We start from the raw sequence: 13453 nt of genomic DNA on the forward strand, positions 1-13453 counted from the left end.
GAAATATCCCAAATATCATCATTCTAGGATTTCAAGTATCAAAAAGTAATATCGTTGTTCATTAACGCTGAGAGAATTTTAAATGTATTTATTTGAAATTTGAAAAAATTCTAAAAATTTTATCTATAAGTTCCTGGTAGTGATATCATTAAAAAAATTAACACCCAGATATCCTAGAATAAGTTGAACTTTAGTGGTCAAAGTGACTTATTTTAAAGCTCCAGTATTCAGTTACAAATATTTATATGAGCTGATAAATTGTTTTAAATAAAAAGATGTGTAAGGTTCTTTGTGCATATCTTGATTTTCCCAAAATCGAATTGTAGTATCTTTGTTATAACAGCTAAAGGACAGTACTGAATTACATATTCTCAAGTGAGATTTGAAGTGTACCGGTCTTCAAAAAAACATTAACTGAAAATTATTGCATTGAGTAAATTGCAAATATATAGATTTTGGAAATCAAAGCATGAATCTAAAATCTACACCATTAGCCACATGATGTCGCTGTATACCACAAAGTATTGTCGGCGTTAATGTACAGCTCACCAAAAACTAAAGGAGGAAGCTCCATTTTGTCACAGCCTGAGAGACGACAAAACCGGCTGGGAGATACATTATTCAAGATATAAAGTAAAGAAAGTATGATTTTGATGTGAGAGAGCGGTACCAAAGGTGTAGTGGTTTTGCGATGCTGTTTCCTAGGCAAGGAGGCAAGGGATGCCTGCGTCTGCTGCTCTCAGTTCTGTTCCTCGAAGCCTGGAAGGCGGGGAGCGGCCAGGTCCGCTACTCGGTCCCGGAGGAGGCCAAACACGGCACCTTCGTGGGCCGCATCGCCCAGGACCTGGGGCTGGAGCTGGCGGAGCTGGTGCCGCGCCTTTTCCGACTGGCGTCCAAAGGCCACGGGGACCTTCTGGAGGTAAATCTGCAGAATGGCATTTTGTTTGTGAATTCTCGGATCGACCGGGAGGAGCTGTGTGGGAGGACTCTGGAGTGCAGCATCCACCTGGAGGTGATCGTAGACAGGCCGCTGCAGGTTTTCCATGTGGAGGTGGAGGTGAAGGACATTAACGACAACCCACCAGTTTTCAGAGCGAGAGAACAAAGGTTATTTATTCCTGAGTCTAGACTGGTGGATTCACGTTTCCCGATAGAGGGCGCTGCTGATGAGGACATTGGTATCAACGCTCTTCTAACTTACACCCTCAGCCCCAGTGATTATTTCTCTTTGGACGTACAAGCAAGTGATGAACTCAGTAAGTCACTTTCACTTGAATTGAGGAAACCTTTGGACAGAGAAGAAACACCAGAACTTCATTTATTATTGACAGCCACTGATGGGGGCAAACCAGAGCTAGAAGGTAGAGTTCAACTGCTGATCACAGTGCTGGACGTTAATGATAATGCCCCATTGTTCGCCCAGGCTGTGTACAGAGTCCATTTATTAGAGGGTACAGCAAATGGAACGTTAGTGACTACACTAAATGCCTCTGATGCCGACGAAGGTGTAAATAGCGAAATTGTCTTCTCCTTTGGCAGTCATGTTACAATAAACTTTCAAAAAAACTTCAAAATTGATTCCAGCTCAGGAGAAATTAGGCTAATTGGTAAATTGGATTATGAAGATACAAAATCCTATGAAATTCAGGTAAAAGCAGTTGATAAAGGAAATCCTCCAATGTCGAATCACTGCAAAGTTTTAGTAAAAGTGCTGGATGTAAATGATAATGCTCCACAATTGGCAATCACACCTCTGTCTTTGCCAGTGAGAGAGGACACTCCACTGGGAACCGTCATCGCCTTCGTCTCTGTATCCGACCGTGACTCTGGCGCCAACGGGCAGGTGACCTGCTCACTCACACCCCAAGTCCCCTTCAAGCTGGTGTCCACCTTCAAGAATTACTATTCGCTGGTGCTGGACAGCGCCCTGGACAGAGAGAGCGTGGCGAACTACGCTCTGGTAGTGACCGCACGCGACGGAGGCTCGCCTTCGCTGTCGGCCACGGCCAGCGTGTCCGTGGAGGTGGCCGACGTGAACGACAACGCGCCGGCATTCGCGCAGCCCGAGTACACGGTGTTCGTGAAGGAGAACAACCCGCCCGGCTGCCACATCTTCACGGTGTCGGCGCGGGACGCGGACGCGCAGGAGAACGCGCTGGTGTCCTACTCGCTGGTGGAGCGGCGCGTGGGCGAGCGCGCGCTGTCGAGCTACGTGTCGGTGCACGCGGAGAGCGGCAAGGTGTACGCGCTGCAGCCGCTGGACCACGAGGAGCTGGAGCTGCTGCAGTTCCAAGTGAGCGCGCGCGACGCGGGCGTGCCTCCCCTGGGCAGCAACGTGACGCTGCAGGTGTTCGTGCTGGACGAGAACGACAACGCGCCCGCGCTGCTGCCGCTGCCCCTGCCCCTGCCCCTGCCCGGGGCGCGCGGCGGGGGCGGCGCGCTGAGCGAGCCGGTGTCGCGGGCGGTGGGCGCGGGCCACGTGGTGGCCAAGGTGCGCGCGGTGGACGCGGACTCGGGCTACAACGCGTGGCTGTCGTACGAGCTGCAGCCGGCGGCGGGGGGCGCGCGCAGCCCGTTCCGCGTGGCGCTGTACACGGGCGAGATCAGCACGACGCGCGCCCTGGACGAGGCGGACGCGCCGCGCCAGCGCCTGCTGGTGCTGGTGAAGGACCACGGCGAGCCGGCGCTGACGGCCACGGCCACTGTGCTGCTGTCGCTGGTGGAGAGCGGCCAGGCGCCCAGGCCGTCGTCGCGGGTGTTGGCGGGCGGCGCGGGCGCGGGCGCGGGCGCGGGCGCGGGCGCGGCGCTGGTGGACGTCAACGTGTACCTGATCGTCGCCATCTGCGCGGTGTCCAGCCTGTTGGTGCTCACGCTGCTGCTGTCCACGGCGCTGCGGTGCTCGGCGCCGCCCAGCGAGGGCGCGTGCGGGCCGGGGAAGCCCACGCTGGTGTGCTCCAGCGCGGTGGGGAGCTGGTCGTACTCGCAGCAGAGGCGGCAGAGGGTGTGCTCTGGGGAGGGCCCGCCCAAGGCCGACCTCATGGCCTTCAGCCCCAGCCTGCCTCAAGTTCCAGGCTCCACAGAAGAAAGACAACAACCCTCAGAATCAGAACACTTAGGAAAGGTGAGTCTTTCCTGTCAATTCTAGAATTTTTCTATATCCTTTATTTATGATTCTATTATTTTGAATCAGAGCTTTGCCCTTATTTTTTAAAATCATTATTCTATTGTGCAACATATGGTATGAAATAGAGGTGAATTTCTTGCATTGAGAACAATTGGTTCTCAATGGTTTTCTTATTATCACACTTTGTTTTTTTTCATAATTAAGTTAGGTTTTCTTTTCCTTGTATTTGAAAGCAGCCTGAATGGATCTTTTAATGCCAGGACCTCCAAAAGTCTTAGGTCATTACAATACATGACATCACTCAGGAATAATTTCTAATATTAACTATACCTTTCAGTAGTCAAATAATCTGTTGTTTGGGATTAAGATCTCACACTTGGAAAATCTGTAGATTTTAAGGCACAATAGAGAGTTCATTGATAAAAGAATCCCTTCTCTGCAGCGCCTGGCATAAGCTTGGGATTCTTAATTTCAGCTCAGGTCATGATCTCAGAGTAGTGGGATTCAGCCCTGCATGGGGCTCCACTCAGTGGAGTCTGTTTGTCCCTCTCCCTCTGCTCCTCCCCTCTTCCCAGGCCCTTCTTCCCTATAGGCACTCCCTCAAAATAATAAATAAATAAATAAATAAATAAATAAATAAATAAATAAAATCTTTAGGAGAAAAGATTAGAATCCTCTTTCAATTTTGTTAAAATATCTTTTAAAAAAAGATTTAATTTATTTACTCATGAGAGATGCAGAAAGAAAGGCAGAGACAGAGGGAGAAGCCGGCTCCCCGGCTAAGAGCTGGATGTGGGACTTGATCCCGGGACCCTGGGATCACGCCGTGAGCGGAAGACAGAAGCTCGACCGCTGAGCCACCTGGGTGCCCCAATTTAAAATATCTATTTTTTTAAGAGAGAGAGAGAGAGAGAGAGAGAGAGAGTAGGGGAGTGGGGAAGAGCAGAGGGAGAAAGAGAATCTTTAAGCGGGCTCCACACCTATTGCAGACCCCAATGTGGGCTGGATCTCACAACCCTGAGATCATGATCTGAGCTGAAATCAAGAGTGGGACATCCAGCAGATGGAGCCACCCAGGCACCCTAAAATATCTTAACATTTAAAAAGATAGGGGCACCTGAGTAAGCGTCTGACTTCAGCCCAGGTCCTGGAATCATGACCCATATCTGGCTCCCTGCTCAGCAGGGAGTCTGCTTCTCCCTCTGCCTCTGCTCCTCCTCCCAGCTTCTGCTCACTCTGTCTCTCAAATAAATAAATAAATGAACAAACAAATAAATAAATAATCTTTTTTAAAAAGGAAGTGGAAAAACATTTAAAAATGTCTTAAAATAAAAAAAATACATTGTGGGGTGACCAGTTGGTGGAACTTTTTCCTGTAAAAGTCCTGAGTACTCTAACCTAGTTCTTATGTAAGTGACACATACTATGTTAGTGAGTTGCTTAGTCATCCTTCCCAGTATCTGTATCACCAGACTAATGTGCGCAGGCCTCCCACTGTGCAGAAATGGATGACCTGCCTCTGGCACCACACTCTATGCCTGGGATAACATTTTCCACAATTGTGAGCCCACTTGCTTCCTCCTGGAAGCATCCATATAACTAATGAAGCTGGAGTTTTCCTAAAAGGTGAAGACTGATATTGAATGACTGCATTTTATTGGGAACTCCTGTATTGGGTAAGTAAAACATAAACTTGGCAAATAAATGTTGCACTTGGAAAATAATTTTAAACTTCAAAAGAAGATGTCTTGGTGTGAAAAACTGTCTAAAACTGTCTTCTATTTGGTTCTTAGTTTTTTGCTGTTTTTTCCCCCATATGCATGTATATATATGTGGATATTGAATTGTAGAAATAACTTCCACTAAGAGATCTGACCTAAGCCATTCATTTTGATCTGAGATCTGCTTTTTTTTTTTAAATAATAAATTTAGGGATCCCTGGGTGGCGCAGCGGTTTGGCGCCTGCCTTTGGCCCAGGGCGCGATCCTGGAGACCCGGGATCGATTCCCACATCGGGCTCCCGGTGCATGGAGCCTGCTTCTCTCTCTGCCTGTGTCTCTGCCTCTCTTTCTCTCTCTGTGACTATCATAAATAAATAAAAATTTAAAAATATTAAAAAAAATAAATAATAAATTTATTTTTTATTGGTGTTCAATTTGCCAACATACAGAATAACACCCAGATCTGCTTTTAAAGGAATTGAGAAGTTAGATGGGGAAATCTTCTAAGGATAATATGTTTCTATGGTAAACTTCTTAGCTCCTAACAGTTAATAAGTCTCAAAGTACAGAACATATATATTGTCTGGGAATCAGAAAAGTTTATCTGAGGTTTTACAGAGAAAAAGAAGTGACTTGGGCAAATAAGGAAGAAGCTCTTTCTTGGGAGGAGTCATCCTACCTAGAGTGTCATAGCTACTCATTACCTGAGTATGCAGAGAGTACGCATGGTTGGGTAGACTCTGTCCTACTAGAAGTCTGGCCACTACATTTGTACTATAGGTAAATGGTTAGCTTTTAAAACTATATCCAGATATACCCAGGCCTCCAGGATTCACAATCTATCACTTAAATTCTTATTGATTTCTTATTCATTATTTAGATTTTAAAATTAAGTTACCTAAGGAGATGTCTAATTGAGAATAGATATTATTCACTGATACTTTATCCACACAATGGCTCAATCATCTAAATTGGTTGTTCTTTTGGTATTACCTTTATTGCCTAATAAAAATTTTGGAGTCTACTCTGTCATAAATTGCCTGTGGCATTCTACTTTGCAATTAGCATACTCTTAAATGTCATGAAATGTATAGTATTATAACTTGTCAGAGGTATTCCATTAATATGGTGTCCTTGGTGTTTAAAAATTTCAATTGTGTATCTCATTTTATTTTTTTAAACTTATTTATGATAGTCACACACAGAGAGAGAGAGGCAGAGACACAGGCAGAGGGAGAAGCAGGCTCCATGCACCGGGAGCCCGATGTGGGATTCAATCCCAGGCCTCCAGGATCATGCCCTGGGCCAAAGGCAGGCGCCAAACCGCTGCGCCACCCAGGGACCCTGTGTATCTCATTTTAAAACTAGCCACTACTTTCATGATTCTTCAAAGCACTAACTGACATACGATATCTATAATTATTTCCTTGATCCATGTTTTTCCAAAATAATTCTTAAATGTTTACTTACTTGTTCATGAACTAGTATAATAGAATCAATTAGAAATTATTGTAAGTTGGCTATTAACAAATATTAATATAACTTACCTCTTATGTTGCATGAGAAAGTTTAAAATATTCATTTATCCATTAAAACATTAATTGATAATTTATTCTATTTTAAATGTGAATGATAAAATATGAGTAAGTGGCAATCCTAGCATGCATTCTGTGAGTACATGGGAGAAAAAGATGATATGAAAACTTTTCTCCTAATGCTTAGGTCATGTATTTGATTTTATATCAAGAGGCTCTAACACTAAGCAAAACTTTGGACATTCTTTTACCTCTCTACATTCAACCTCTGACTATGAATTTTCTCTGATCAACTTTCAAATATGCAGAGAACTCATTGTATTCTCACTGAATTCAGAGACCTTTAGAATATTACATTGCCTCATCTTTCAGATATTGAATAATGAATTGCAAACCAAAGTTACTTTTCTTTTAATTGATTGGTTAAGTCACCAATACTTTCAAGCAACAACTTTTTAGGGAACTAGAATCCAGAAATTCATCTAGAGTGGAGAGCAATAAAAACATAATTATTTCATATTGTGAACATATTAGGATATGCAGGTAAGTGGAAATGTAGAAATGGTGTGGAAATTTGAGAAACAAACTCTGACTTGGTGTCATATGAATGTAACAAATATCTAAATCACACATTATTGTCATACAGTAAAAAACAAATTTACGAAAGAACTGCACTGTAAAAAAACTGACTTCTGGAATCCTTATATAAATAACGTTTAAGATAGACAACAAGGGTATAATTATTGGATAAAGGACACAAGAATGGGTCATAGACAGTCCATCAATTAATTAATTAATTAAATTTATAAATTAACACTTGCCATTATAATATAGAAGTAAATATGTATGTATATACGGATATGTATATATACGTATAGATACATTTTGTTTTTGTTAAGTAGGAGCCACATGCAACATGGGGCTTGAACTCAGACCCTGAGATTAAGAGTCACATGCTCTACCAACTGAGCCAAACAGGTACCTTTATATACCCCTACTTTCAATGTCTTGATGTTTTGGTGGTCACGAATATCAAAGGCTTGATTTTTCTATAAAATGAAGACTTTCAGGCCAAATCATAAAAGTTTTGGGTCTTGAATTAGATTGACATCCCACCCAAATACCACCAGTTAATATCATTATGTTACTTAACCAGTATATGTTTTCACTTCCTTGTTTGTAAATAGTGAATCTTTATTTCCCACTTTGGAGAGTTGTTGTGAGCATTTAATGGAAAAAAAGAACTTAACGGGATAACCCCATTAAAACCCCATGCTTGTTACATGGAGAATATTTCCAGTAGATGTCCACTACTGTTATAACGTTAATCACTATTAACTATATTTTACTGTGTATGGATTGGAATATTTGGAAGTGATGAATTAGCACAAAAGGTATAAGGATAGATTTTTATAAAATATAAAGAATTTGAAAAGTGCTCGAAGGAAATTACAACGAAAATAGAAATTTTAGGAAAGAGGAGACCTAATTGTTTAAGAAGGTAAGTACATTTATTTAATACTTACACTTTTAGCCACATGATGTCGCTGTCCACTACAGGCTGTTTCACCACAAAAGAAATGCGGGATGCCTTTTGCGCTCAGATGCTGCTTTTCCTTACCATTTCTGAAATACGGGCATGGTAAGGTTATTTAAGAAAAAAATGAGGAACTCAAATTATTTTTTGAAGTTTGGACGGAGGCAAGAACGACACAATATTTGGAAAAGGCTTGCAATAGTATTTTCATGGAGAGAAGAAGGTTCAGGCGCCCGGCGACTACTGCTTTCACTTCTTTTCCTCACAGTCTGGAAGACTGGGAGCGGCCACGTTCACTACTCAGTGCTGGAGGAGGCCAAACACGGCACCTTCGTGGGCCGCATCGCCCAGGACCTGGGGCTGGAGCTGGCGGAGCTGGTGCCTCGCCTTTTCCGACTGGAGTCCAAAGGCCACGGGGACCTTCTGGAGGTAAATCTGCAGAATGGCATTTTGTTTGTGAATTCTCGGATCGACCGCGAGGAGCTGTGTGGGAGGACTCTGGAGTGCAGCATCCACCTGGAGGTGATCGTGGACAGGCCGCTGCAGGTTTTCCATGTGGAGGTGGAGGTGAAGGACATTAACGACAACCAGCCGGTTTTTCCAATGGCAGTAAAAAAATTATTTCTTTTTGAATCCCGGCCGCCTGGTTCCCGGATTCCACTAGAGGGCGCATCAGATGCAGATATTGGAGCGAATTCTCTGTTGACCTACAGTCTTAACTCTAACGATTATTTTACCTTGGATATTAAAAGAAATGATGAGAATATTAAATCCCTTGGACTCGTGTTGAAAAAAGTTTTAAATCGTGAGGACACTCCTGAACATCACTTACTAATAACGGCAGTTGACGGTGGGAAACCAGAGCTCACTGGCACTACTCAAGTGAAGATCACCATTCTAGATGTTAACGACAACGCCCCAGAATTCGAGAGGACTGTCTACAAAGTCAGTTTATTCGAAAATGCACCAAACGGTACCTTAGCAGTGATTGTTAATGCCTCTGATTTGGATGAAGGAGTAAATAAGGACGTCGTATATTCTTTCAATACAGACACGTCAGCAGATACTCTTTCGAAATTCTACTTAGACCCAGTGAATGGATACATCAATGTAAAGGGTAATATAGATTTTGAGGAAACTAAGTTATATGAAATCCAGGTAGAAGCGACAGATAAAGGAACCCCCCCAATGTCAGGTCACTGCACGGTTCTGGTGGAAATTGTGGACACCAATGATAATGTACCTGAGTTGGTTATCAAATCACTATCATTACCTGTATTAGAAGATGCTCCCCTCGGCACGGTCGTCGCCCTAATCAGCGTGTCCGACCGTGACTCTGGCGCCAACGGGCAGGTGACCTGCTCACTCACACCCCAAGTCCCCTTCAAGCTGGTGTCCACCTTCAAGAATTACTATTCGCTGGTGCTGGACAGCGCCCTGGACAGAGAGAGCGTGGCGAACTACGCTCTGGTAGTGACCGCACGCGACGGAGGCTCGCCTTCGCTGTCGGCCACGGCCAGCGTGTCCGTGGAGGTGGCCGACGTGAACGACAACGCGCCGGCATTCGCGCAGCCCGAGTACACGGTGTTCGTGAAGGAGAACAACCCGCCCGGCTGCCACATCTTCACGGTGTCGGCGCGGGACGCGGACGCGCAGGAGAACGCGCTGGTGTCCTACTCGCTGGTGGAGCGGCGCGTGGGCGAGCGCGCGCTGTCGAGCTACGTGTCGGTGCACGCGGAGAGCGGCAAGGTGTACGCGCTGCAGCCGCTGGACCACGAGGAGCTGGAGCTGCTGCAGTTCCAAGTGAGCGCGCGCGACGCGGGCGTGCCTCCCCTGGGCAGCAACGTGACGCTGCAGGTGTTCGTGCTGGACGAGAACGACAACGCGCCCGCGCTGCTGCCGCTGCCCCTGCCCCTGCCCCTGCCCGGGGCGCGCGGCGGGGGCGGCGCGCTGAGCGAGCCGGTGTCGCGGGCGGTGGGCGCGGGCCACGTGGTGGCCAAGGTGCGCGCGGTGGACGCGGACTCGGGCTACAACGCGTGGCTGTCGTACGAGCTGCAGCCGGCGGCGGGGGGCGCGCGCAGCCCGTTCCGCGTGGCGCTGTACACGGGCGAGATCAGCACGACGCGCGCCCTGGACGAGGCGGACGCGCCGCGCCAGCGCCTGCTGGTGCTGGTGAAGGACCACGGCGAGCCGGCGCTGACGGCCACGGCCACTGTGCTGCTGTCGCTGGTGGAGAGCGGCCAGGCGCCCAGGCCGTCGTCGCGGGTGTTGGCGGGCGGCGCGGGCGCGGGCGCGGGCGCGGGCGCGGGCGCGGCGCTGGTGGACGTCAACGTGTACCTGATCGTCGCCATCTGCGCGGTGTCCAGCCTGTTGGTGCTCACGCTGCTGCTGTCCACGGCGCTGCGGTGCTCGGCGCCGCCCAGCGAGGGCGCGTGCGGGCCGGGGAAGCCCACGCTGGTGTGCTCCAGCGCGGTGGGGAGCTGGTCGTACTCGCAGCAGAGGCGGCAGAGGGTGTGCTCTGGGGAGGGCCCGCCCAAGGCCGACCTCATGGCCTTCAGCCCCAGCCTTCCACCCGGTCCCATTGGCGGAGACAGAGAACAGCTGAATGTGGAGGTTGATCTTTCTCCTAAAGTAAGTACTTTTTAAAAAATCCTTTCAAAATGTCCTTGTTTTTTTATTCTTCAATGTTTCTATTCTTTTGAGACATGTGGTTTTTGGTAATTAGTTTTCCAGGTTTTTGTGGTTAGAATGTTTGAATTTCTTGTGACTAACGTTTTTTAATTGAATCAGCAATAAGTAATAAGAAGCATACTTGTAGTTTTTTGTTGTTAGTAGGTGCAATAGTAGGATTATTTTATTGCTAATGTATGGATAGAAACTAAATATATTTTCCTTGATCAACTGTACTGTTTAGAATATTTGATTCCAACTGTGGTGTACTAATCTTTGTGCAAGGCTTCAATACCTTTTGCCACTTCTCATTTGGGATTCTTATTAGACGTTGGTCTAGATGTTACTGGCCCAATTTATGAGTTCACCATAAGTCTCACCACTTTATAACCTCAGTTTCAAATATTAGTTTATTAAGCCTGTTGTCTCTATGAAGCCTCTTTTACTCACTCATTTATCTGAAGTCTAAGCTCTTTCTTTCTACTTGAGTATAATTTATTTTAGTCTTTGTGTTCACATTTGGTAATTCATTGTATTGTTGCTAGTTTTCTAGTTGGGTAAAGAAAACCACACACACCATAATAATAATTTTTTGCTTTAGAATCATATCTTTGTCTCAAGTTGCTCATTACTTTTATTAGTAAGCATTGAAAAAATCAATAGGAACTGAAATTTTATATTCCCTTCAGCATATCATCATTTAGAAAATATTCTTTTTGAAAGTATGTTATTAATTTTATTATGATTATTTTCCATCAGGACAGTTTGTTGAGAATATTACTCTATATCTAATTTAAACACTGTTAGGGGCTTTGGGTATTGCAGTTGGTTAAGCATCTATCTGACACTTGGTTTCCACTTAGTCCATGATCTCAGAATGGTGAGATCCAGCCCTGAGTGGGGCTTGGTCCTCTGCCAGGAGTCTACTTAAGATTCTCTCTCCCTCTGCCCCTACCCCTATCCCATGCTTGCTCTCAAAAATAAATAAATAAATATTTTAAAAACAGTTCTACAAGCAAACTTATTAATCAACCTATTTCACAAACAGTATTAAGGATGCTAATGTCCCCAAACTCCAATAAGTTAGTATTATTTGCAACTTTCCTCTAAATGCCAATCTGTCCATTAATGTTATATAGTACATAAAAGCTCCAAATAACTGGAACCAAATAAAACAAAATGAGATTATTTTGTAGTCATTTCTGTATTTGGCATTTGATAATTACTCCAAATAGATGTACTTCCATTCAAGTTTCCTTGCCACTAGAAACTGAAACTTAGCCATATTAGAGACTAGAAAACAAGCGATTATTTCTAAACCACGAAAGACAAAAAGAGAATACTAACCTTGTGGGAGGTCATTGGGTTCCAGTGTATATAATTATATGGAATATTTTTCTACACAGATTTTTTTAAATTTTTATTTATTTATGATAGTCACAGAGAGAGAGAGAGAGAGAGAGAGAGAGGCGCAGAGACACAGGCAGAGGGAGAAGCAGGCTCCATGCACCGGGAGCCCGACGTGGGATTCGATCCCAGGTCTCCAGGATCGCGCCTGGGCCAAAGGCAGGCGCCAAACCGCTGCGCCACCCAGGGATCCCTCTACACAGATTATAACTAGGACTTCCTACTTCCTGTACAGGCTTACTTTCTGAAACCTGGTTAATGCTCAGTAATATTGTGGTTGAGGCTAACATATACAATAGAGAAATCATCCTCTTTTTTCCCATTTTCATTTCCTTCTCTCTCACTATCCTTTTTTGGCCCCTGCCCATCAAGTGTTAGCCACAGAATGTCCAACCTGAGTTCACACGTTATTTCATTAGGCCTCATTTTCATCGTGTTGTAATTGATAGGGTCATCCAAAGTTCTTGTTTCTCAGGATGTGGGACTTCAGTCTTTAAATTGAGCTCTTTTTCAAATTCTTTTTTTTTATTTTTATTTATTTATGATAGTCACACACAGAGAGAGAGGCGCAGAGACACAGGCAGAGGGAGAAGCAGGCTCCATGCACCGGGAGCCCGATGTGGGATTCGATCCTGGGTCTCCAGGATCAGGCCCTGGGCCAAAGGCAGGCGCCAAACTGCTGCGCCACCCAGGGATCCCTCAAATTCTTGACTAATAAGATCTCACGCTAATAAGACATTTTAAAGACTTTTGAGTTTTCTCCTTAGAGACATATTGCTACCATACTAGATGAATACTAATAGTTCTCACATAAATATCCTTTATATTCTACTGCATTCCTCATCTATACATTTAGTTATTTTCAAAGTAAAGTAAATGGAAAGGGACTCTTTTTTCAGTTTCTTCCAGCATGTTTGACATGTATAATCATTTTGTGCAAATCTACAGTTTGGGTCCTCAATCAGAGAATCTCCTCTGATTGATGTTTTAATTCAGAAAATATATTTGTGTGTATGTGAATGTGGGTCTTCATAGAATGGAAGCCTAAAGCTATTTTCAGTAGCTTGATCTTTTTTGTTCTAAACAAGCATGGGGGAAAGAGGTTTATGAATATAAGAGGCAAAGAAAGTTTGAAAATAATTACCATCGTGTCCTTTTATGTTAAGTCTCCTTATGTCAGGAAAATATATTGTGCTATATTTATCGAGAATTTTTCATTGATTTTTTTATATATAAACATTTTATTTACTTATTCACGAGAATACACAGAGAGGAGAGACAGAAGCAGGCTCCATGCAAGGAGCCTGAAGTGGGACTCGATCCCAGGTCTCCAGGATCAGGCCCTAGGCTGAAGGTGGCGCTAAACCTCTGAGCCACCAGGGTTGCCCTCTTCATTGACTTTTAAAACTCAGGATGTCTCTAAGGTCATGAATACCAAGAACTAGAAGGAAAACTAAGC

At 44.7% G+C, this 13453-nt stretch overlaps 1 protein-coding gene across 3 annotated transcripts in view; it reads left to right on the forward strand.

Annotated features, from left to right (window-relative positions):
* The first annotated feature begins 541 nt into the window (after positions 1-541).
* The window catches only part of LOC140633522 (protocadherin alpha-C2), a 187882-nt gene continuing 174970 nt past the window's right edge, over positions 542-13453 (forward strand). Inside the window, exon 1 of one of the 3 annotated variants that reach the window (XM_072826184.1) lies at positions 542-3121. In XM_072826184.1, coding sequence (XP_072682285.1) covers positions 692-3121 — 2430 coding nt within the window. In that variant the 5' untranslated portion in view covers positions 542-691. Of the gene's footprint in view, positions 3122-7984; positions 10549-13453 lie in introns of those variants that run through there. The other 2 variants (XM_072826190.1, XM_072826178.1) reach the window with 2 other exon arrangements.

This window comes from Canis lupus, chromosome 5 (genome assembly GCF_048164855.1).
Source record: "Canis lupus baileyi chromosome 5, mCanLup2.hap1, whole genome shotgun sequence".
Taxonomy (NCBI): Eukaryota; Metazoa; Chordata; class Mammalia; order Carnivora; family Canidae; genus Canis; species Canis lupus.